Raw genomic sequence first — 25,018 nt, 5'->3', positions numbered from 1 at the left:
ATAAAAATAAGTTTAGACATATATAATAAAATAAAAATAAGATGGGAGAGAGACACTATCTTAAGAAATACTTACAAAATATTTCTTAGAACTAAAGGAAGATGTAAAACCTCAAGCTAAATGGACTCAGATTAAATCAAAATTTATTGAAATTTAAGAACAAAGTCAATTTCTAAGCCTCCAGAGAGGAAAAATATATATATAATATAAAAATAAAACTTAAGACTGATGAGCTGGGTGCAGTGGTGCATGCATTTAATCACAGCACTCTGAGAGACAGAGGCAGAGGAGATCAAGTGTGTCCTGGTCTACATGACAAGTTCCAGACCAGTTTGGGCTATAGGGAAACCCTCTCTCAAAAACAAAACCAAATAGACTGATGCCAACAATTATAAAATAAAAAACAATATATTGCTACAGAAAAATCTAAAGAAAAAACTAGCTCTTTGGGTTTAACACTTCATACCTACCTAAACAACTGTCTATTAGAGAGATTCAAATTAGATACCTTGAAACATCATGAAGCCAATTACACAACAGCCTTTCTAAAAGCATTCTTAGAAAAAACATTCCGTATGTGGAAACAACAAGAAATTGAGAAAATAGCTCTCTATTTTATTTAACTGAGTTGTCACACATAATTCCCACAACAACCTGTGACTGCAGTCCTGGACAACCTCTGTAGTTTTGCTGGTTGGCTATGGGGAAGGAGATAAGAGAAACAGAGGAAAGACACCAAAGGGAGAGGAGAATGTTAAAAATTAGCACTGGAAAATAGAAGATGACAGAAAAGGAAATTGTGACAAAGATTTTAAAAAACAAGGTAATGGAAATAAGTTATAATCAAACACTAACTATAGGTATGTAATTCAATTAAGCTAGCAATCAAAAGACAAATTTGTAAGCCAGACTCTTTACAATTTTGGTACATTATTGTGTTCCATATAAGACATTCCACAAAATGGATGTACAACTGGATGTGGTTGCACACACCTTTAATTCCAGCACTTGGGAAGACCCCAAGTTCAAAGCTGGCCTGAGCTACAGAGCTGTCTCAACACATGGTATCATGTCAGTACTCAAAAAGTGTGAAGTTCTGGAGCACTTCAGATTTTGGATTTTTCAAATTAGGGATATGGAGGTGGTTTGAATAAGGCTATCCCCCATAGGATCCAAGTGTTTGGACACTTTGTCCCTAGTTGGTGGCACAGTTTTGGTAGGATAGGAGGTACAGCCTTGCTGGAGGAAGAACTCATATGCACCCTCAACAAGCACCTGCACTCACATGCACACACACATACACATACACACACACACACACGCACGCACGCACGCACGCACACACACATAATTAAAAATAAAAGCTTTTAAAAAAGAAAACAAAATGTTTCAAACCAGGGTTCCAGTGATTTCTGAACCATAAACACTATCATCAAAACTGCATCTTCATCCAGGGAAACAAAAAGAGACCCTGTTTAGTAATTCCACATTATTTTCTCCAAATGTCTAGAAAGCCAATTCCCTGTAGTCCAAACAAGATAGGTTTCACATACTGTCAACAGCACTAGAGATATTGACCAAAGTAGCAAAACTTCAAAGAAATAAAGAGAAATACTATGTTCCTAAAAGAAGGATTTAACACTGCCACATTCATGCCCAAATCAAAGTCACTCCTGAGCTGGAAGACAAGGCTGAGACAAAACTCTGTTACAACATGAAACTACTGTACTTTTTTATTTTTATTTTATGTGTATGCATGTATTGCCTGCATGTAGGTAAGTGCACCCAGGTCATGTACCTTAATCTCTAATCAAGTGGTTGTACTAAATTTCCTACTAGAAAGCAATAGCACCCCCTCATGCCCACTACCGCTCCTGTCTCCATGAGTTTCTCCAATGTTTGCTACACCAGTGAATACTCTCTGGCATTTTAACTTGCTTGCATGAAAGATAATACATGTACACTTAAATAATAAACAAGTTAATATTAATTTTTAATGCCATTAAAAACTAGAATTCAACAAAGGAAAAGATTTTATAATTATCAATACTATCTAAAATTTCAAGGCTAATACTGACTTTACTAATTTCTAATGTTTATTTAATATAGTTTAATTCCAACCTGCAATGTTTTAAGGCGTTTATCGAGTGGTAATTCGTCTACTTCCAGAATAAAAACTTCTACTGCCACAAATAGCTTCTGTTGTACCTCATTTCTTTTGGCAATCAAAATATTCCCTTCATTCTGGAGAAAGGAAAATTGAATGACCATTATTAACACATCAGGTATTTTCATACATTTACCTATATGTACAAAAGTGATTTCTAAAACTTAACACTACATTTTCCAAGCATAATAGCATTTAAGACAACTACTTTTAGACCACTAAAAATATCAAAGAATTCCCTCTCCCTAAATTAAAAACTAAACCACTTAAGTTCAATGATCCTGCTATGTCAACTTTTTCCTACTTTTCCACAACAGCTCACTTGTTTCTGGTAAGACTACAGTTTCCTGTTATTTACTACACTCTGCCTTCGCTCTATTCTCATTCCAGCCTCAACTTCTTTACCTACTCAGTTTTCAAAATTTATTTACACTCTACCAGGATAAAACCTCCAATTCATCTAAGAGACTAGCTGGAAATACGTATATACAGAACTCTATCCATTATCTCATACAGTGCTTACCATGCTATATTGAACTATCTTTCAATACCCATCCTAACTCAAGAAAGAAGAAAAAAAATCACGTCTTTTAAAAAAATTTGTGTCTCTCTCATGGGGGTGTGGTAGTACGTCTTCAACTCCAGCATTTTGGAGACAGAAGCAAGCGGATTTCTGTGAGCTCCAGGCCAATCAGGGTTACACAGTGAGACCCAGTCTCATAAAAAAAGACAAGATCAGGGCATGGTGGTATATGCCTTTAAACTCAACAGTGTGGAGGCAGAAACAGGAGGATCTCTGTGAGATAGAGGCCAGACTGGCCTGATCCACACAGCAAGTTCCAGGCCAGCTGGTGCTACTGGGAAATCCTGTCTCAAAAAACCCCAAAATCTTGCTTTAAAAGAAAAACATATACACTACTATTCTAGTAGTGGGCTATTGTACTGGGCTGGGTATAGTTGAATGGTATAACTCTTGCCTAATGTGTACAAGATCTTAGGTTCAATCCCCAGCAGCACGAAAGAAAGAAAAGAAAGAAAAAAAGAAAAGAAAGAGAGAGAGAATGATCTGTCCCAATCACATGATGGAAATAGACTTGACCTCCATGCAATGATCTAAAATGAGAGAGAGGAAAGAGAGAGAGGGAGAGAGAGAGAGAGAGAGAGAGAGAAGGAGGAAGGAAGAAGGGAGAGGGAGGGAAAGGGAAGGAAGGAAGGAAGGAAGGAAGGAAGGAAGGAAGGAAGGAAGGAAGGAAGGAAGGAAGGAAGGAAGGTAAGGTAAATAGATTACCAAATCCTACAATTATATGAAGCCCTCTCCCTCTGTCCTGAATTCTTTTCTTATACTCAAACCACAAAAACAAGACCAGAACATAAAAAGTAGTTCATTTTTGTTTTTCCATCTTATTACATGAACACACATCAAGAAGACTTTTAATATCTGCCACACAATTTAAATGGGAAGAGACTATTAAGTTTTAGTCAGGCATGTCAGAATTCATATTGCATAATAACATTTAAAACTATGTAATTCTGAGCAATTTTCTTAACCTTTCCTTACTTAATAAAAGAAGGGAAAACTAGCCATTCCAAAAAGTATATAAAGTACCTATATTGCTGCCTGTATTTTTTTTTCTCTTTAAGACAGGGTCTCCCTGTAGCCCTAGCTGGCCTGGAACTCACTATGTAGACCAAGCTGGCCTTGAATTCACAGAGACCCACCTGCCTCTGCCTCCCCAGTGCTGGGATTAAAGGCGTGCGCCACCATGCCCAGCCATACTGCCTGTATTTTATACATATCCAAAAATTAACTCTGCTGCCATACTTTAGTTCCATAGTAAGAAATGACCCTTTAAATGCTAATACATAAAACAATCCATCTAATCCCTTCTCCAACCTAAATATTCCTGGCATTTCCAAAGGCTTAATTATCTTATTCACGCTTTTCATTCAAAGGTCATTAGGGTACCAAGCAGTCAGCCTGGATGCAACTAGGAAATAAGACATGGAGAGTATAAACCACACAGGCAAAAATCATTAATACTATGTCAGGCATGGTGGTGCACACCTTTAATCGGCAGCACTCAAGAGGCAGAAGTAGCCAGATCTCTGTGAGTTTGAAACCAGCCTACTCTACATAGCAATTTCCAGGCCAGCCAGGAATGCATAGTGAGACCCTGCCTCAAAACAAACAATGAAAAAACACTAATCCTTTAAATGGAAAAAGTCCAAATACAAAAGAAAGCTCAAGTATTACAGAAAGCTATCATGGTTATGAGAAATATTTTTATAAGGAAAGTAAGGAGTTCTGTTCAGCTCAATATAATAAATTAAGAAAACTAAAACAGGTACAATTAGTTTAGGTGCCTAAATTAATAAAAATTATAAAATGCTTCCGTCTTCATACTCCTTCTCCCCTCACACAAACTACCTCTAAACATTAGATGGCTTGGGCAGTATATAACATTGCAGCAGAGTCCAAAATTATAATAATGAAAAACATACTACTCAGACCAGAAAACAAGCTCCACATGGTCCAGGCCAGAAAACAAGACTGAGTTACCCTAGGTACATAAACTTCAGGTGAGACCCTCAAAAGCCATTATTTCTTGTAACTCTTTTAGCATCCAATGGCTCTCAAAGGGCTATCTACTTGTAAGAATCTTCATCAAGTATTTTATAGTTCTTCCTAATTCACAGGCAATTTACCATTCAAGAATATCTGCCAAAACAAATCTTGCCTACTAACATGGTTGAAACATTTTATCAGATTTCCAAGGGAATAAAAAAGTCAAATATCAAATATTCATGAAAAAGGGGGAAAGGTTTTGTAACCATTTATCTACTTACTACCTAGTCTACCTTTTCATAAGCTAAACTTTCTCCTAAGATAAGCATTTATTTTATATAAATGAAGTATCACTGAAGTATCTGCAAACCTTCTGTTTTCTCAAAAGATATTTAAGTTTAACAGATAAAACCATAGGAGAGAAAATTTTTAGCCTACCTCATTATGACAAGTTTGAATCTTTTCCTGAGCCACACTGTATTCTGACCAAATTTTCTCTAATTCATTCAAAGAAGCTAGAGTAGTAAAGCTTCCTTCATCCAACACTTGTATAGCATCTGAAAGGTCATTCCCGAAATGAACATTGATACTGATGCACCTATTTAAGAAAACAGCAAAAAAAAGGAAAACCCTGATATTACAAAGCCCATATAAGAGAAATTCATTTAAATAATCTAAAAGTTACTATTTACAGCACTAGCCTACAGCTTCATAGAAAATAATGTACAACTTTAATGTAAACTTTTAACATAAAAATTTGTGAAACAATTTTATACATTTTTCAAGACAAGACATTGCTATTAAGCAGGCATGGTGGTACATAGCTTTAATGCGAGCACTCAGGACGCAGAGGCAAGCAGACATCTGTGAATCTACCCAGTGGTCTACACAGTGAGTCCCAGGCCAGCCAAGGCTACGTAATGAGATTCTATTGCAAATATTTTCCTGGAACCAAAAGACACGTATCTTCCCATTATCAGTAAATAAATAAATAAATAAATAAATGCTGTATTGCAGGTTAGCCTCAGAAGTTCCAGGCTTGAGCATCTTCTTGTCTGGGCCTTGAGATTTACTGTGACTACAGACAATGTCATCACATCTAGCTGGGGGAAAAAATGAAAATTTTAAAAACTTTGTATAAAAAGATGACCATGACATCAAAAAATATGAGTTAATTTACAATGTCAAAAGGCCTTCAATTTCTGTTCTATAATCAGATTTGTAAAGCCTTCTCTAAAAATTTTAGGCACAGCTAACTTTGTATAACAAAGTCCTCGTATCCAGCATATACTAAGTTTTAAAAAACTATAAACAAAGCAATCAGAAGCAAGCTAATTAAAAAACTAACGAGGCACACCAATTGTTTTTTCTAGCTCCCAAATCGACTGCCACCATTCTAATAGCACATTTTTTCCTCAAACATGGATTAAAACACACTGTCATTCTGGCTCAAAGCTTTGCCAGTACTGCTACCTGGTTTATCTCTAGTAGTGTATCAAAACTTAATTAGGCTCTGGGGAACCAAATTATCCAAGTCTTAAAAGACTTAAAACCACATGCTATGTGAGGAAATTTATACTGGAAAATATAAATTTCCACTGGGGAAATGAATCAACATGCAGTATTCATTCATGGCAGCATCAAAGTATGGGTATGCGTGTATTGCCTGCATGTAGTTAAGTGCACCCGTGTCGTGCAATGCTAGCAGAGGACAGAAGCTATCAGACCCCCTGGAACTGGAGTTATGGACAGTTGTTAGCTGCCATGTGGGTGCTGGGATTTGAACCCAGGTCTTCTGCAAGAACAGCCAATGTTCTTAACCGCTGAGCCATCTCTCCAGTCCCAACTAATTCCTTTTCTTCTGACTTTGCAAATAATGTATTTTTTCCTCAGACAAAGTATAATTAATCAATTTAGATTACTAAAACCTTCAGTTCCAGGAAACCCCTGAAAACAACTGTAAAAAATACAGCTAGACATGATGGTTTCCCATCAAACTACCACTCAAGCTGGGGAGAGGGATGTTGTTTTTTAAATTTCACTCACAGAGATGAACTTAGGACACTATAGTTCCAAGTAAGAACAGAAAACTAACCAAAAAGAAACAAAAAAAACCTGTTAAAATTAATCTTGGGAATTACTGTTCAATCTTTCTCTTTGAAGTCACAAAAATAGAAAGATTAACTCTCAAAAGCAAAAATAGTAGACATACAATTTAAACAAAGTACCAACTAATTAGCAATTCTTTTAAATTATCCTTCTCAAAATACTCTTTTGGGGGGTGGCTGGAGGGATGGCTTAATTGTCACAGAAGCATGAGGACCCAAGGTGGAGCCCCAAAACCCACATTAAAAGGCTGGGCATGGTGGTGCATACTTGCAATCCCAGGGCTGAGGATGTGGAGACAGGGGATCCCTGAGGCTCACTGACCAGCCATACTAGCCCACTTGGCAAATTTCTAGCTAGTGAGAGAAAGACTCAAAAAACAAGGTGGACAGTACCTGAGAAACAATACCAGAAGCTGTCCTCTGGCCTTCACACACATGCATGCACACACATGTACACACACACACTCCCATATATAAAACATTCTTTCAGCTAGTATGCATAAGACACCTGTTTCAATAACCAAGACTGCACAAAAATACACAGAATTTTGCTTTAATGTACCTAATTTCTTTCAATAGCTCCACCTTAGCTGCCAGATTTTTCAGTTTGGTACCTATACAAGTCTTCAGAGTACTTTCTAAATGTTTAGTCAAATCCATGGTAGCTGCTTTCTCTTGCTGAAACAAAATACATACATATCATACTGAGAGCCAAAGAGGACACTGTACTTATACTAGCATTCAATCATTTTCATGTATACTTAAAATGTTAAATGTTTAAAAATGTTAACTGTCAGAACCAAATCGAACTGTTGAACATTCAGCCAGTACCAGTTGGAAGAACTAAAATTTTTAAAGGTTTCAGGAACTAAGCATGGTGGCTTAAGTCTTTAATCCCAGCACTCAGAAAGCAAAGACAAGCAGATCTCTATGAGTTTGAGGACAGCCTGGTCTACATAGCAAGTTCCAAGCCAGCAGGGGCCACAGGGAGACTCTGTCTCAAAAAATAGAAAACAAAACAACAACAACAAAAAGGTTTCATGAAACAATATGGGAAATGTGCTCCATCTGGATATTAAACAATATTATACAATTACTGCTTATTTTCAGTATGATCTGTAATATGGTTATAATTTGGTTAATCTGGGGTTTAGGGGGAGGGGGAGACAGGCTAGAATCTAACCCAGGACCTTGCACATGCTAAGCAAGTACTTTACCACTTAGCTGTGTAACACATTTCCAAGGTATAGTTTCTGAGTTCTCTCTTTTATCAGCAATAGATACATGCATAAGAAAATGAAATACTATGAGTAGGCCTTGTTTTAAAATAATATATAAAGTATGGACTTAACAAAAGATGGGAACACCCCAAGCTGGTAAAAACCGGGATTATTTAATTCTCTCTTTCTGGAATGTTTGATACTTTCCATAATTTAAAAGTTTTTAGGGGCCAGAAAGATGTCTCAGTCAGCGAAATACTTGCCACATGAGTGTAAGGATGGAGTTCAAGCCCTAGCACCACATTAAAAAGTCAGACACAGCAGTAGCACACATCTCCAGCTCAGCACTGCAGATGCAGAGACGGGAGGACCTCTGGGCTTGCTGTCCAGCAAGTCTAACCAAATCAGGACACTCCGGGTTCAGTCAAAGACCCTCTTCCAAAAATTATGACAGAGCCAGGTATAGTGGCACCTGCCTTTAATCCAGCACTCTGAAGGCAAGAGGCAGGTAGATCTCTGTAAAGTCAAGGCCAGCTTGGTCTACACAGTAAGGTCCAAGACAGCCAGGGCTACACAGTGAGACTCTGTCCCAAAACAACAAAAAAAAAAAAAAAAAAAAAAAAAAAAAAAAAAAAAAAAAAAAAACCACTAAGATGGAGAACAACTGAGGAAGACACCTGACATCAACCTCTGGCCTCCACACTCGTGTGCCCATAAGCACCGTGCACCTGCATACACACAAACTAACATGTCCACACACAAACATTAAAAATTTTTAAAGGAACATAAAAGAAAATGTAAATAAAAACAAGTGTCAAACATCCAATGAAATCCAAAGACGACTAGTTTCAAATTCAGAAAAAAATTTCTTCTTACCTAAATTTCAGGAGAGAATCAAGGGAATGACAAAACATAAAAGGAGTGCATAGATTTCACGGGTGAACTTTCTTTACCTGAAGCTCCTGGGCGGTCTGTTCAACTTTCAGTTCTAAAGCCTTATAATTTTCAAGAAGAACATCTTTCTCTATTTTAAGTTTTTCATTCTCTTCAATAAGTTTCTGGTCCTGTTTAATTTTTGCCAGACTGACATTAGACCCCAAATTAAAGTCACCAGCAGCCAAACTTTCCCTGTTAAAAACAAATTTACTCATTTTTAAAAATATGCTAAGGCTAACAGAACTCACCAACTGAAATTACTTTGACTTGTTTATACTCTATCTTTGAACACTAAAATTATGCCTACTGCAACACTAAAAAATAACTTAAGTTGGGCATATTGGCACAAGCCTGAAATCCCAAAATTCAGAAGACCAAGGCAGGAAAATAACAAGTCTGAGACTGTCTTCAGCTACATAAATTTGAGAACAGTCTGGGCTAGTCTGGGCTAGTGAAACCCTACATCAAAACACAAATAAAAAGTAAATTATTTTACTGGAAACTAGATTATATAACTGAGTCATACTTCAAAAATTATGCCTCCAATCGCTTGTATTCCAAATTCCTCTCAGTACAGTCAACTCCAAAGAACAAAGTAAACAATATTTCTGTGTTAGTTTCTTCTAATCCCCCTCCCTAGGACCTCCAACTTTGACAATTTAGTTCCTAAAGCACTGGAAAAATTCCATCAAACTGCAATGATAACATGGGTTGAATCACCATAGATAATAATATACTGGTATATATGAATATCTAATCTAGCTTTCTGCTTCAAGTAGGTAATTCAAAATTATTTAAAGGGGGTACTCAAACTACATACATCTGAGATGACAGGCCACTTCTTCTGATCTTCTGACCACATGATACACATGAATTGAAATATCACACCATACATCATATGTATGTTCAATTATTTTATTTCTTTCTAATATTGTGTGTGTGTGTGTGTGTGTGTGTGTGTGTGTGTGTGTGTGTGTATTAGTACTGGAGCCCATGAAGGACAGAGGTGTCCGATCCCTTGGAGCTGGAATTACAGGTGGTTGTTAGCTGCTTGATGTGGGTGGCTCTGCAAGAGAAATACGAGCTCTTAATCACTGAGACATCTCTCCAGCCCAAGTATGTACAATTATTGAGTCAATTAAAATAAAAACATAGAGGATGGGCATGGTGGCACATGCCTTTAATCCCAGCATTTGGGAGGCAGAGGCAGGCAGATCTCTGTGAGATTGAGGCCAGTTTGGTCTACATAGTAAGTTCCAGGCCAGCTAGGGCTACAGGGAGACCCTGTCTCAAAAAACCTAAATAATTAATTAGTTAATTAAAATTAAAACATAGGTTGAGGAAGTAGCTCAGCTGGTAAAAGTGTAGACCTTGCATACATGATGCCTTGGGTTTGATTATTAGGACTACAAAAAATAGAAAAAAAATTTATTAAGAAATGAATTTCTTATGGAATGATCAAAAAATTTCCTCACAAGCTTTCACAAGAATAACAGAGCCTTTTGTAAACTCATAGAAAGTATTCTTAGAGCCAGAGGAAAAACATCCACTCTTTTTCCCTTACTAGAATGGAAACTGAATGTAGGACTTCATGCATGCTAAGCATATACTCCACCACCGAGCTATCCTTTCAGCCCCAACTTCAAATCTTATCTAAAATGCCAGTCTTTGTTTGAATAATATTTAAGGTAGATTTTTATTCTTTTCTTATTGTTTAGTTTTTAATTTTTACTTTATGAGTGTTAGCCTGGATGTATGTAAGTGCACTCAGTGTTGCAATCCCCATGGAAGCCAGAAGAAGACTTCAGATCCCTTGGAACTAAAGTTAAAGATGGTTGTTAGCCACCATGTGGGTAGAGTGCTGGGAACTGAACCCAGGTCCTCTAGAAGAGCAGTAAGTGCTCTTAACTGCTAAGTTAGGGCTCCAGCTCTAGATTTTTATTCTTGATGAAGATATTCAAAAGAATTGGAATGAAAAGTTGGCAAATGAACTTTAAACAATTCAGAAACGATTTTTCTTTCAAACTGGTTTTTAAGGGAAATATTCCTGCTAAAGAAGAGAGGAACAAATGTTAAATAACAGAAGTTATCAGTGTCATCCCTCAAGATCACTCACAACATCATAGGCATTGTTAAGGATTCCAAAAGTGTTAAGAACTAACTTCTGCAAGAGTCACTACAATAAATTTTAAAATTGATTAAAACTAAAACCCCCACCAAGTTAGTCTTACTTTGGAAATGTCACATGATTTCCTGCATTAGTCTCACACTTCACATCAAGAGCCAACTTCCCATTAAAATGCCCCTTTGGCCTGCTGAAGGTTGAATGGTTTGATCTGCGCCCCCACGAGGGAATGGGATTCTTGAGGTTCCTGAGAGAAAGCTGACTAGAATCTGATTTCTTTGCCTCACAGATGTCCATGCCAGAGGTAATTTTGTATTTTTCTGCAAAGCCTTTCTTAGCCACTTCTTCTCCTATATCAACAGTGCCATCCTCAGCCTGAGCAATAATTGTTCCATCTTGATAGGATGCTTTAATTCTCATTTTTATTTCCTTTTCAAAAGTCAAGCTCCCCAAAAAGGTTCTTCCCTAAGAAAGATAAGACAAAAAAGACACAAACCAGCTACATCAATTAGTTTCTACTCCAAACAACACATTTCTTCTCCTTACAATCTCAAGACAAGATTACTATGCTGTTGACTGTATGAACATATACATGAATGTATACAAATGTATTTTAATTATTTTGTGAAAATTTTTCTTTCTAGAGATAAAACTAATATTTAGCCATATTTCTAAACTTTTTAAAGAATACTAATTAAATATACTACAGTAATTTTTTAACCTAGAAGATTGTGTTGACTACTCTGGCTCCAATATAATGATGGTATTCTTAGGAGTTACAATACACTGAAAATTTTTTCTTTGGTATCTAAAAAAGGGTGTTCAATTCCAACAAAAATTGGTTATTATTTTAAAGACAGAGCCAGGTAGTTTTAAACTAAGAGCACAACATGCAAGTTTAAAAGAAAGAAAGCTAACCCACTAAAATTATAGGATGTGAGACACTAGGAATTGTTTATTCAAAACTCTCCTAGGTAGAACTTTAAAGAAGCCACACCAGTATAATTAGTGTACAAGAAGTCATGTGAGAAATGAAATTCTTGCTAAATTTTCACTATCAACAACCCACTACACTGAGAAAGATAAAGCTAAAACATATTTGAGATCAGAAGGCATTTTGAGACTTAATTTTACTAAAACTTTACTATTCTTGAAATTTTTGATTCCTGCAATTACTTTGATACTACCTAATTATGCTTTTCGTGATTTCTCTAAATTCTTTTCCTGATTTGCACCCTATGCAATAAATGAAATTACTAATTTTTTTAGTATATATAAAGCATAAATTTAAAACACAAAATGAGTGGGTACTGCTCAAATTTATCCATTCATGCCTTCCTTATAACAGGGGCATCATTAAAATAAATGGATTATATCTCTCTTAGAGAAAGGAGCTTTATTTTTAACTATATTCTCAGTAAATATGAAAACTAAAATTTATAAGGAAACCAAATAAGAATTATGCCAATTGCAATAAAAAAAACAAGGATGCAAACTAAAAACTAAAAACTAGACAATACAAGCTCACTTCATTTAAGAAGAAAGGAAAAACTTCGAGATCTAAGAAACCGCTGAAAACTGGTAAGCATTAAACACTTTATTCCTCTAACACTATAGCAATATAAAGGACAAAAGTAAGACCTATATACAAGTCACTAACTTTTCTTATGCATGGGCTCTTTTATCAGTCCAATGAAATTTTTGTGGACTCCTTAGAATGTTTTAAAATACATAAAGTTACAAAGAAAAAATTTCACTGTAATTCAATTTAATATTGGATTAAGAATACCTTGGCCTCAAAGAATACATCTAAAGGATCAGAAATTATTCAAACTATATGCTAAATATCACCAATCACCACTATTTTAAAAAGACAAGGGGAAGTCTTGGGCCCTAGATGGGACCTTATTATTGTTGGGGTAAATGGTTATGCTATCAAGCTGTCTTCTAAATATTTATGCTTATACCCATAGGTTAGTGCTGCTCTCAACCTTGTCCGGATAAGCTTTTTGTAGTAGGCAGCAGTTAATGTAGAGTCTCAGAAATAGTCAAAGTACTAAGAATAAATGACTTCTTGAATGCTCAGACAAACAAAACATTTATATCATACGCACACACGCACCTCAGGGACCATCTTGGAAGAAGGGGCAGAAAGACTGTTAAGAGACAGAGGGTGATAAAGGGTGAGGAAGAACGCTATGAAACTTTGTCTTCTGGACATGACATGATTCTTATACGCATGAACTCACAGTAGTCATGGTTACCTGCACAAGACAGTACAAAGTTCAAGCCCATCAATATCCCAGCATGGATAGGGAAAATCAAATGAGGCCCCACCTCTAGCTCAGGAACAGCTGATGCTGCTGGGGGAAGGGTAGTCATTTTTCTTCTAAGAAGTTGCCTATAATCCAGTAAATAACTCCACACTCATGCACATGCAAACTATCCTAATTAAACTCAGTAGTTATTGAGGGGCGGGGAAGAAGGGTTCCAGAGGGAATGGGAAGAAGATGTGACAGGGGAATCAAGGGGGAAGAAAAAAAGACAGAAAGTGTTTAACTCATAAGCCAAAAGGACAAAATACTTAACAAAAACATAGGTTTTATAAAATTTTCAAGCATAGAATTTAGAAATACAAGCTGCGTATGGTGGTGCATTGTATTCTCAACATTTAGGAAGCTGAGACAGAATACAGCAAGTTCAAAGTCAGGCTAAACTGTAGGGAAAATTCAAATTCAATCTGTACTACATAACAAAACCCTGCCTCAAAAAATTAGAAATGCATACATTACACCAAGGGTTTGAAACAACAAGAATGCCAATATAAATAACAAATATGGTCTAAAAGATATGACCAATTGAATGAGATCCAGCAAGTAAAGCCAACAATCTCAAAATGTGATTCACTGAAATGAATCATATTAAATTTTTAATCAGATGTAATTTCTGGTATTTATTTTATCTACAAAAATCCTTGGTTTAAACTAGTGTTGCCAAAAGCCCATCTAAAATCCAAGTTTAGCTTTTAACCCTAGGAAGTGTTTGAAAATTATTGTTTGAATACATGCAGCTTTTACTATATCAAGAATTCATGTCTTAGAATAGCATATGAAGTCAGGCGTGGTGGCGCACACCTTTCATCCCAACACTTGGGAGGCACAGGCAGGTGGATCTCTGTGAGTTCAAAGCCAGCCTGGTCTACATAGTAAGTTCCAGGACAGCTGGGGCTACAGGGAGACCATGTCTCAAAAACACCAAAAAAAAAAAAACAGCATATGCACTCAAACAAAAATAATCTACTTTCTATTAGAGATGGATTTACATAAAGCTGTGTGTCCCAAATGTATGCAACTCCTTGCTAAGAATAACCAAGCAAGTACTTTCTAAGCAGAGTTTGTGAACAATTACTATTTTTTATAATTCAGCTCAGTTCTAGTCAATGCCCTTTTCACTGGGCTAAGCAATCACATACAATAGAGCACCCACTATTAAAGAATCTATGAGGCATATAAGACCATTCCCAGCTAGCTGATTCCTTCAATATCAAAACTCTTGAGAAAAAAGCAACTTATTTCTAGCAATGGATTTGAATTCTAGCCCTGTTTCGGTACTAATTAGCTTTGTAACTCATTTAATTGTTCTAGATCACAATTTCCTTAACAGATGAATTCTGAAGTCTGTAATTTTAGACTCCATGCTTCTAGGCATGTGGGAAATTCAAAATAAGCTTCTACCTTGATCAAAGCATTTACTCAAATAGTAAACCTATTTTAAATCAAAAACTTTGAGAGCAATTTTATAATATCTATACTTTAGGAAAGTCTAATATCTATATATGCAGAAATAGTCTTAAATGTAACTAGCAATGCCAATTGAGTATAACACTCAACACACCTACAAGATTCTGAAAAATGACCAAAAAAAGAGGCTAATACAAAGTTTTCAAATTTTCATTACAGTTCCTTATACTGATTAAGTTACTGTTCGCATAAGCCACTTGAGCTTGAAATGACTTACCAGCACTATCACTCACCAAAAGTACAGTGTTACTATGCCAACATCACAATTACCTCAATAAAACATTCTGACTCTTAAATTTAGTTTTTAAGAGTAGATCCAAACTCTGAGAACACTCATTCCCTGAGATATCTCTTGGAACCATCTCTGTGCCCTGGAACTGTGCTTCTGGAACTCTGTCTAGCACTCCGCCCCTAAAACTGTGTCCTCAAGTCATGCCTCAATCACAATTTTATTTAAAGCCATTTCTCCCACTTCATTGTGGAAATGCAAGTTTGGATTCACCCTTAACAGCCAGCAGTCTTTCTCAATCTTGCTTTTTCATCCCTAGTTCTAGACTACCTCAGGCACACAATGCCAAGCTTCTTTCCCAATCTTCACTAAATTCAATGAAGATGGGGCATTTGTCTTTCAGTGCAGTGCTCTGATACATTCTCAAGCATCCCCACATTTATTCATTGTTTTGGGGGGTAGAATAGTAAACTGTGGCTGTCAAGGTTAATTAAGTCATTAGTCCAGATTCTGTCCATTTTTTAAAAATGATTCCTAAACCACAAAAGAATCATAATTATTTCTTAAAATTAATGTGTAACATTTAAATGAAGGTACTCTACCCCCCAAATTGTCAAATTTTATCAAGTTTTACATATATATATATATGTATGTATATATAAAATTTGAAATTGTGTCTTCCAAAATGAATTGCTGGCCCACAGCGCAATTAAAATAAATACAAACTAGAATCTACATTAACAAAATACTGCCAATTATTTTATCAAACACTGGGTCTCTGCCTAGTCTAGTTTCAATTGCTGCTGTAATCAAATATCTTAACAGAAAGCAACACAGGAACAGAAACGGGTTATGTAGCTTATAAATCCATCATTGCAGGGAAATCACAGAGGCCGGAGCTTCAAACAGCTGTTCATACCATATCCACCCTCAAGTGCAGAGAGAAACAAATACATCCACGCTGCCTGCTTGTTCCTCTCATCCTGATTTCTCCTGTCTTAATAGTTCAAGACACCCTATCCAGAGAATGGTGCAGCATACAATGGGTTGGACCTTCCTACACCAATTAACAATCTAGACAAATCCCCACTGACGTGCCCACAACCAACTTGAGCTGCATAATTCCTCAACTGAGACTCATCCCAGGTCTTTCTAGGTTATGGCAAGTTGACATTTAAAACTGACCATCACACTGACTAAATGAAAAAAATCTGATTCCTTGTAATACTAGTAATTTCAAATTAGTGTTATTTATGGGCAAGGTTAAGTTAAAGATTGGGGGAAGGGGCCTTCTAGATTTAATCCCTAGTACTGCCCAAAATAAAAACAAACCCAATACTTAAAAAGTCAAATGTTAACAAAATAGCAAAATTTTTCTATAAAAGATAATCTTTTTAACTTTTACATGAGAAGCTATTCATATTTTTAACACATATATAAAATCACTTCTTTAATCATTAAGAATGATTACCTACCAAAGATGAAAACAAGGATGTAATTTTTCATGTATTTTATGATATTTTTTATTTGGTAGTACTAGGGACCAATCCCAGGGTCTGAGCACACTAGGCAAGAGCTCTACCATAAACTATATCCCAATCCTGAATTGTTTTGTAATTCATATTTTCCAGTAATACATATAAGCTTTTACAATGAACAAAGCTAAAGACATTTAACTGTGCATATCTTTCAAGCATATAGTTTTACTTCCATTAACAAAATTATTTAAATCTGTGACTTACCTGATCAAACTGGGTAACTTCTTGGCCAGAAGGAATCTGTAGTCCCCAAAGTCTATACTTTTTGGCAATACTTGAAAATTGCAGTTCCAGGGGAATCTCTACTATATCAGATCGGTTTAGGATCTCTGTATTTCCATAGTCAATGTATCTCACAAGACACTAGGAAAAGTAGGAGGCAAATAGTAATGGTGAAATTAGATTGAAAATCTGTTAATGGTCCCTATAAATTTTACCTCAGATTGACAAAATGCATGCAAAAACAGAACTCTAATAATATCCTCAAAGAAAAATTCTATATTTGGGACTAGATTCCAATAGTACTGTTTATTTTGTTTTTTAAATATTTTATTTATTAATTTTGTTTTCTGTGTATCAGTGCACCCATGTCATACAATGCCCACAGAGGTCAGAAGACAGTGTCAGATCCCCTGGAACAGATGGTTGTTAGCCACTATGTGGGTGCTGCGATAGAACCTGAGTCCTCTGCAAGAGCGGCTAGTGCTCTTAACAACTGAACCATCTCTCCAATCCCTATTTTGTCTTTTTTAACCACTGGATTTTGTTTGATTTGGTTTGGTTTTTGGTTTGTTTGAGACGGGTCTCCCCACCCCAGCTGGCCTAGAACTCGCTATATAGACCAGACTGGCCTTGAACTCACAGTGATCCCCCTGCCTCTGCCTCCTGAGTGCTGGGATTAAAGGCATGTGCCACCACACCCAGTTTAAACACTGAATTTTTATAAAACCTGTGTATATGGCATTTATATCCCTTTCCAATCTCTAATAGTAAAACCAAGCTACATTCTTAAGTTCAAGTTGGAAACAATAAAATCTGAAAAGGTAAAGTTATCAAGTCTAATTAGATGAACTTAAACCCTGCTGTAGTTAGACCTTGAACCCAATACTTGCAAAGACAAATGTTAACTTTTACTGGGGAATTTACTGAGAAGAAAAAGGGGTTTGGTGGGGAGGGGGGGTAGCACAGAATAATGGAAGGGAAATGGATATGATCGAAGTATATTATATATGTATGAACTTATGAAAGAAAAACCTTCCACAAGCTTTCAATGCAAAAAAATAAAATACCTTAACAAAAAAATTATCACATTTAACTTAGGTATTAGAAATGACAAACTAATTTTTATTGTTAATAATATTCACAATTAAATAAAAAATACATCTAACTTCAAGATAAAACAAGTTTTACTTTTCTACTCATTAATCTCAGTAAAATAAACTTTAAAGTTCAATAGCAAGAACAATTAAGAAATGATGTACGAAGAACCAACTAATCCACAAATTATATCATCTATTTTTAAATGACCTAATGATTGTACAGCAACTTAAACTCAGAAGAATATTCTTGATTCTTATATGTTTAAAAAAATTAGTTTCTTTCATATTCACCAAGAAGAAAAACATGTTTTCATTAATTTGTAGGTTCATTAAACTAGGCATTATTATGAACAATAACGAACTCAGAAAGCATCAAGTTTTGAAAGCAAAGGCCAGTGAAATGGCTCAGTGGGTGAGGGCACTTGCTGCCAAGCCTGACAACCTGAATTCAACCCCCAGGACCAAAAGGGTGGGAAGAGAGAACCAACTCCCTCAGTATGTCCTCTGACCTCCAAAAACACGTGTGCACACAAGTAAATTTTAAATAAAAATTAAATTCTTTAAAGCCATGGAACCGAAATAAATATTCTTAAAGTCAAAAAATTGATACATATTTCCTGCCTTTTCATCGCTGATGGTTTTCAGAACTTTGCATCTGTACCAACACTTATCTTCAGAAAACAATCCACCATATATCTGTGGGAGAAAAAGAAACTCTATTTGGCATTTTAATGAGAAGCACATTACGTAAATCAGAATATAAGTTAGCATTATGAACCTATAGTATGTCAATAAATATACATACAATAACTAATTCTCCTAACACTTCTGTGAGGAGGGTACTTGTTTTTACTACTATGTATCCATAGTCAAAGCTAGTGTACATCAGAAACATGATGACGACAGAGTCCATTATGTCTCTCAAAAAAAAAAAAAAAGCTATCTTCTAGTCTTCTTGGAAAGAAGACATGCACAGCCATTGCAATCACAATCTCCACAACTGCAAATGTCTACACTGGGTCTGCATAAGCAGGCATAGGTGACGGAGGGGCCCAGGGAGGCCTACTCCATATTGTTAAACGGTCTTGAATCTCAGATTCAGAGAAAGGGGTAGTCAGTGCCTTCAGTTGTATATGTACTGGTGATCCCACCAGGCTCCAAAGGTTACACAGATGACCCTGGTTAAACTAAATGGGTCACAAAACCAAAAGTCATGATTCTGAGAAAGGGACAGGTTGAAGTAGTTGGATAAGGGTGGGAGAGAGATAAGACGACAGGGAAAGAATAACCATAATACATTATATAAATGTATGAAACTTTCCAAGAATTAACTTAATTAAAAGTTAGGAAGACCTGAAGGACCAGAAGAGACCACTGTGGAGTACAGGTGTCTAAGGGAACTGCCAGGAAAGGTCTTACAACCTCCCCTCCCCCACACACCAGAACCCTCAAAACACTGAGGCTTCAGAAACCACAAACTTCCATCTACCCTCACAGTCAGCACCATGTGGAACCTAGAGCCAGATGGGTCTAAAAATTTCATCTTTCAATTCAGCATAGCTGTGCCAGCAATTCATTCTGCAAGCATTCTTTTTATTTATTATTTTCTATTAATTTCCACTCTTGCATATATGTTTCATGATGGTTTTGCTTTTGTTTGTACATTGCTCAATTAGGTTTAAGATGATGTTTGTTTCTCCACCCAGTTTTTACTGTAAGATGTACTTTTATTTCATTTGTATGAGTGGATTGCCTGCACGTATGTAAGTGCACCAATGTCATGCAATGGCTGCGTAAGTCAGAAGGCAGCGTAGGATCCCCTGGAACTGGAGTTACAAGCAGTTGTTAGACACCATATGGGTGCTGGGAACGAAAGCTGAGTCCTCTGCAAGAGCAGTCAGTGCTCTTAACCGCTGAGCCGTCTCTCCAGCCTCATAAGAAGTTCTTAACTACACTCTTCAGGTACATCACATATACTCCCTTTCTTGTTCCTACATCTTTTCTTATCTCATCCTCATCCCCTCCTCTTTTACTTCTTTATAACTTTCCATAGCTTTAACAATCTCTAAACTCTGCGGACGCTAACACTATCCCAACTTTCCCTTTCAGTCACTTTACCCATCTCAATTTTTTCCCATTTCAACTTTAATCCTTATCCTAACCCAACCTACTTCTCTCAGTCTCCTAATCTTATTAACTAAAATCTGAATATACTCCAAACTATCCTTGGTTATTGATCCTTCAAGAGTTATTAAAGCCAAATGCATCAGTGTTGTTGACTGACTAATATATTTGCATAGTGATAACATCAAGCAACTGTGGTTGATCTTGAAGTGAGTATCTTACTAAGGAATAATACAGAGTTTACACCAGTTTACAAGTTTACATCCTGAGCTCCTGGACTGAGGAACTATTATTTGAACTTAGCACTTACTTCTACCACAGCCAAGTCCCACATGAACATTGCAAATACTTCAACTGAAAGAATACGGATTTAAAAAAAAAAAAAACAAGCAAAGAAATAATACCAGAAGTGTAAATCCCAGCACAGTGACAAAAGAAACATGAAAAACCAAGGCAACACAACTTTAAAATTACTAATTGTACAGCAATGACATCTAGTAAGTGTAAGTTAGATGAAATCACAGAGAACACAAAAGAATGAATGATAAGAAAGATCAAAGAAATCAAAGAAAATAAGCTCCTGATTGAGAGCACAAACAGCTGAATGAAATAAGGTGATGTAAGGTATGAAGAGGAAGCTCAACAAAGAAAACTGAAGGAAAAACAATCTGAACTCCTAGAAATGAAAGAATGTAAGAGAGGCCAAGCCTGGTGGCACACGCCTTTAATCCCAGCAGAGGCAGGAGGATCTCTGTGAAATAAAGGTTAACCTGGTCCTCTACATAGCAAGCTCTAGGCCAGCTGGGGCTACTGAGAGACCCTGTCTCAAAAAACAAACAAAATACAGTAAGTCAAATAAAGAGGCTCTGTGGAGAGTTTCACCAAAAGAACAGATCAAAAAGAAGACAGATTAACTGAGCTTGAAGACAATGTGGAGGAACTGGAACAATCAAATAAAACAAAGATAAAATAGGAAGGTAACAGAGGGAATTCAAGAAATACCTGGCAATCTGAAAACACATTAAATCTATGGATACTAGGCATGGAAGGAAAAGAATCTAGTTCTAAAGGCACAGAAAACTTTTTTAAGAACCATAACAGAGTACTAGGGAGTGAGAGTGGGTTCTTAGAGCTGCAGTAGGCCAGGTAAGACATAGATCCAGACTTCGCCAGGGCTAGATGTCTCTGCCCTACAGTAGGGGCTAAGACCTTAGCAGACTGCCTGAGAGTGCCTGGATCTGGTCTCTAGTGGTAGTGAGCTTCTCCAAATCTTCCCATGCCTGACCCTCTGCATTGGGACCATGTGAGGCCCCTCCCACTTAGCCAGGGCTAGACTTCCCTGCCCTACAGTAGGGGCTAAGACCTTAGCAGAAGGTGCTTAAATCTGGTCTTCCCTTAGTGAACTTCCCAAATTCCCAAATTCCCACAAGTAAGGGCCCAGACATTGGAAGGAAGCCTCAGTGTACCTGAGTGGAGCCTGACTTGGGCCTCTGTGGGAGGCCCAAGTTCTGTGGGAGCTCCTGATTGGCTGATCTGAAGCAATCAGTTTCCTTCAATATAAAATCTGAGAGAACCTGAAACCTAGACCAACCAGATTTACATATCTAACAAGAAAACAACCAGGGCAAACTAATAAAATAAACAGAAGCAGACCTCAACTCAACAAAGTAAGGCTTGAGTTTCACACCAGTATCACAAATAACAAAAGAATCCACAGGCAAAATCACAACAGAAAAATAATACAGAAAACCAAAATAGTATGTTCCCACTAAACTCCATCAATCCCATAGGAGACTTCTACTTCTATAAGGAGAACCCCCTAGAAATAAGGCAGGACACAGAATTTAAAAGAACAATCATAAACATAATCAAAGAATTCAGTGAATTTAAAGAACACACAAACAAATCAAAGAACTAAAAGAAGATAGGGATAAACTTCTGACTGAATTCACAAAAGGCATAGATACACTGAAGAAAACTCAGGCTTAAATGAAGAAGGAAGTGCAAAACTCAATAAACCAATTTGAAACAACAAGCCTCGCCACTAGCACAAATGAAATGGAAAACAGTATCAACACTGAACAATAAAGTTGAAAAATTGGACCGCTCAAGCAAAGATTATGAAAGATTTTAAAAACACACAGGAATGGAAAATGCAGGAATTGTGGGACACCATAAAAAGACAAATCTACACATTATAGGCATAGAGGAAGGAGAAGACTTTCAGGTTAACAGTACTGACCAGATCTTACACAGGATTGTAGAAGAGAATTTCTCAAAATTAAGGAAAGAAATTCCCATACAAATACAAAAAGCACATTAAACACCAAATAGACAGGACAAGAAAAGAAACTCCTCACAGCATATCATAGTAAAAATATTAAATGTACAGAACAAAGAGAGAATACTGAAAGCTGCAAAAGAAAAACAAGTCGCATATAAAGGAAAAACCCATCAGAATTATAGCTGACTTACCTATGCAAACTATGAAAGCCAGAAGAACCTGGATCAAGGTATTTCCAGTTCTAAATTACCACAGATGCCAACCTAAATACTTTACCCTGAAAAAAAGGTCTATTATAGTTGAAGGGGAAAGAAAAATCTTCCATGACTTGAATAGGCTGAAAGAATACATGTCCACAAAACCAGACCTTCAAAGAATACTTGAAGCAATACAAGGAATGGAGAAAGGAACAACTATACCCCAGGGTCAACAGAAAGAAACTAAATGAGGGAATAATTACGGAAACACAAAATTAGACAAAGAATGCAAACAGTAATCAAAATGATGGAAATCAATACATATCTTTCAATAATAACTTTAAAATTATCAATGGACTGAACTCCCCGGGAAAAAGACAAAGGTTAGTTGAATGGATTAAGAAACAAAATCCATCCATTTGTTGTCTGCAAGAAATCCATCTCACCTTCAAGGACAGGCACTACCTTTAGGTAAAAGGATAGAAAAGAGTATTTCAAGCAAAAGGCACTAAGAAACAAGCAGAGGTAGCAATTCTAATATCTGACAAAATAGACTTCAAACTAAAACTAATCAGAAGAGATAGAGGGTCACTTCATTCTGATCAAAAGAACAATTAACCAACAAGATATTACAATCATGAACATATATGCACCAAACTCTGGAGTATGGAAATTCATTTAAAAAAAAAACATTACAGGACTTTAAGGCACAGATTAACTCCAACTCAGTAATAGTAGGGCATTTCAGTACCCCACTGTCTCCATTAGACAGATCAAGCAGACAAAGAATAAACAGAGAGACATCTGAATTAAATGACACCATACATCAAATGGACCTAACAGGCATCTGAATATTCCACCCAAGCACCAAAGAATATACTATCTATTCAGCACCCCCAAAATTGACCACATACCAGGGCACAAAACAAACCTCAAAAAATACAAAAAAAAAAAACTGAAATAATTCCATGGATTCTATCAGACCACAATGCAATAAAGCTTAAAATCAACAACAGAAGAAGCCCTAGGAACTACACGAACTCATGGAGATTAAACAACACACTCCTGATGAGTAGGTCAAAGGAGAAATTAAGAAAGAAATAAAAGCATTCCCAGAATTAAACAAAAAGGACAGTACAACACAACAAAACCTCTGGGACAGTTTAAAAGCAGTCCTAAGAGGGAAGTAGAGAGCTCTAAGTGCCTATATTAAAAGATCAGAAAGAGCACAAATAAATGACTTAACATCACAACTCAACACTCTGGAAAGGCAAGAACAAATAAAACCCCAACACAGCAAACAAGAAGAAATAACAAAAACCAGAGCAGAAATTAATGAAATAGAAACAAAGAAAACAATACAAAGAATCAATGAATCTAAGAGCTGGTTCTTTGAAAGGCTAAACAAGACAGACAGACCCTTAACCTAGTTAACCAAAAGAAAGAAAGAGCAAATCCAAATCAACAAAATCAGAGATGAAAGGGGAAACATCACAAAAGACACTCAAAAGATCCAGAACATTATAAGGGAATATTTTAAAAACCTATACTCTATATTAAATTTGAAAACCTAAAAGAAATGGATGGATATCTAAAATCATGGGAACCACCAAAGCTAAACCAAGAAGGGGTCAACCATTTAAACAGACCCATAATATATAAGGAAATTGAAACAGTAATACAAAACTTCCCAACTAATAAAAGCCCAGGCAGAGATGGATTTACAGTAGACTTCTACCAGAAATTTAAAGATCTGAAACCAATACTACTTAAATTATTTAAAAAAATAGAAGCAGGGGAAGAACTCCCAAATTCTTTCTATGAAGTCATCATCACTCTAGTAACAAAACCAGGCAAAGATGCAACCAAAAAAGAAAACTATAAACCCATATCCTTAATGAACACAGATGCAAAAATTTTCAATAAAATACTTGCAAACCACATATAGACATACATCAAAAAGATCATTCATCATGATCAAGTAGGCTTTATTCCAGAGATGCAGGAATAGTTCAATATACACAAGTCAATAAATGTCATAAATCATATAAATGGAGTCAAACACAAAAATCACATGGTCATCTCAATAGATGCAGAAAAGGCCTTTGACAAAATTCAGTATGCATTCATGATAAAAGTCCTAAAAGGAATTGGACTGTAGGGAACATACCTCAACATAATTAAAGCTACATACAACAAACCCACAGCCAACATCCATTATAAAAGAAAAAAAACTGGAAGCATTCCCATTATAATCAGGAACCAGACAAGGATATCAACTATCTCAACTCCTTTTTGATATACTGCTTCAAACTCTTGCTAGAGATATAAGACAAGAAAAAGGAAATTAAAGGAGTGCTAATTGGAAAAGAAGAGATCAAATTATCCCTTTTTGCAGATGATGT

General features: G+C 36.3%; 1 protein-coding gene across 1 annotated transcript in view; it reads right to left on the bottom strand.

Annotated features, from left to right (window-relative positions):
* Window positions 1-25,018, bottom strand: part of Stk31 (serine/threonine kinase 31) — a 95,709-nt gene that overhangs the window by 54,000 nt on the left and 16,691 nt on the right. Inside the window, exons 4-10 of the mRNA XM_017800239.2 lie at window positions 18,630-18,704; window positions 16,894-17,052; window positions 11,229-11,587; window positions 9,015-9,189; window positions 7,404-7,519; window positions 5,172-5,331; window positions 2,122-2,244 (exon numbers count right to left, since the gene is read on the bottom strand). Of these exons, the coding sequence (XP_017655728.1) occupies window positions 2,122-2,244; window positions 5,172-5,331; window positions 7,404-7,519; window positions 9,015-9,189; window positions 11,229-11,587; window positions 16,894-17,052; window positions 18,630-18,704 (1,167 nt within the window). The remainder of the gene's footprint in view (window positions 1-2,121; window positions 2,245-5,171; window positions 5,332-7,403; window positions 7,520-9,014; window positions 9,190-11,228; window positions 11,588-16,893; window positions 17,053-18,629; window positions 18,705-25,018) is intronic.

Source organism: Nannospalax galili, unplaced genomic scaffold (genome assembly GCF_000622305.1).
Source record: "Nannospalax galili isolate Female #2095 unplaced genomic scaffold, S.galili_v1.0 scaffold158, whole genome shotgun sequence".
NCBI classification, from domain to species: domain Eukaryota; kingdom Metazoa; phylum Chordata; class Mammalia; order Rodentia; family Spalacidae; genus Nannospalax; species Nannospalax galili.
Note: the sequence above shows the minus strand (reverse complement) of the source record. Positions and strands in the feature narration are given on the sequence as shown.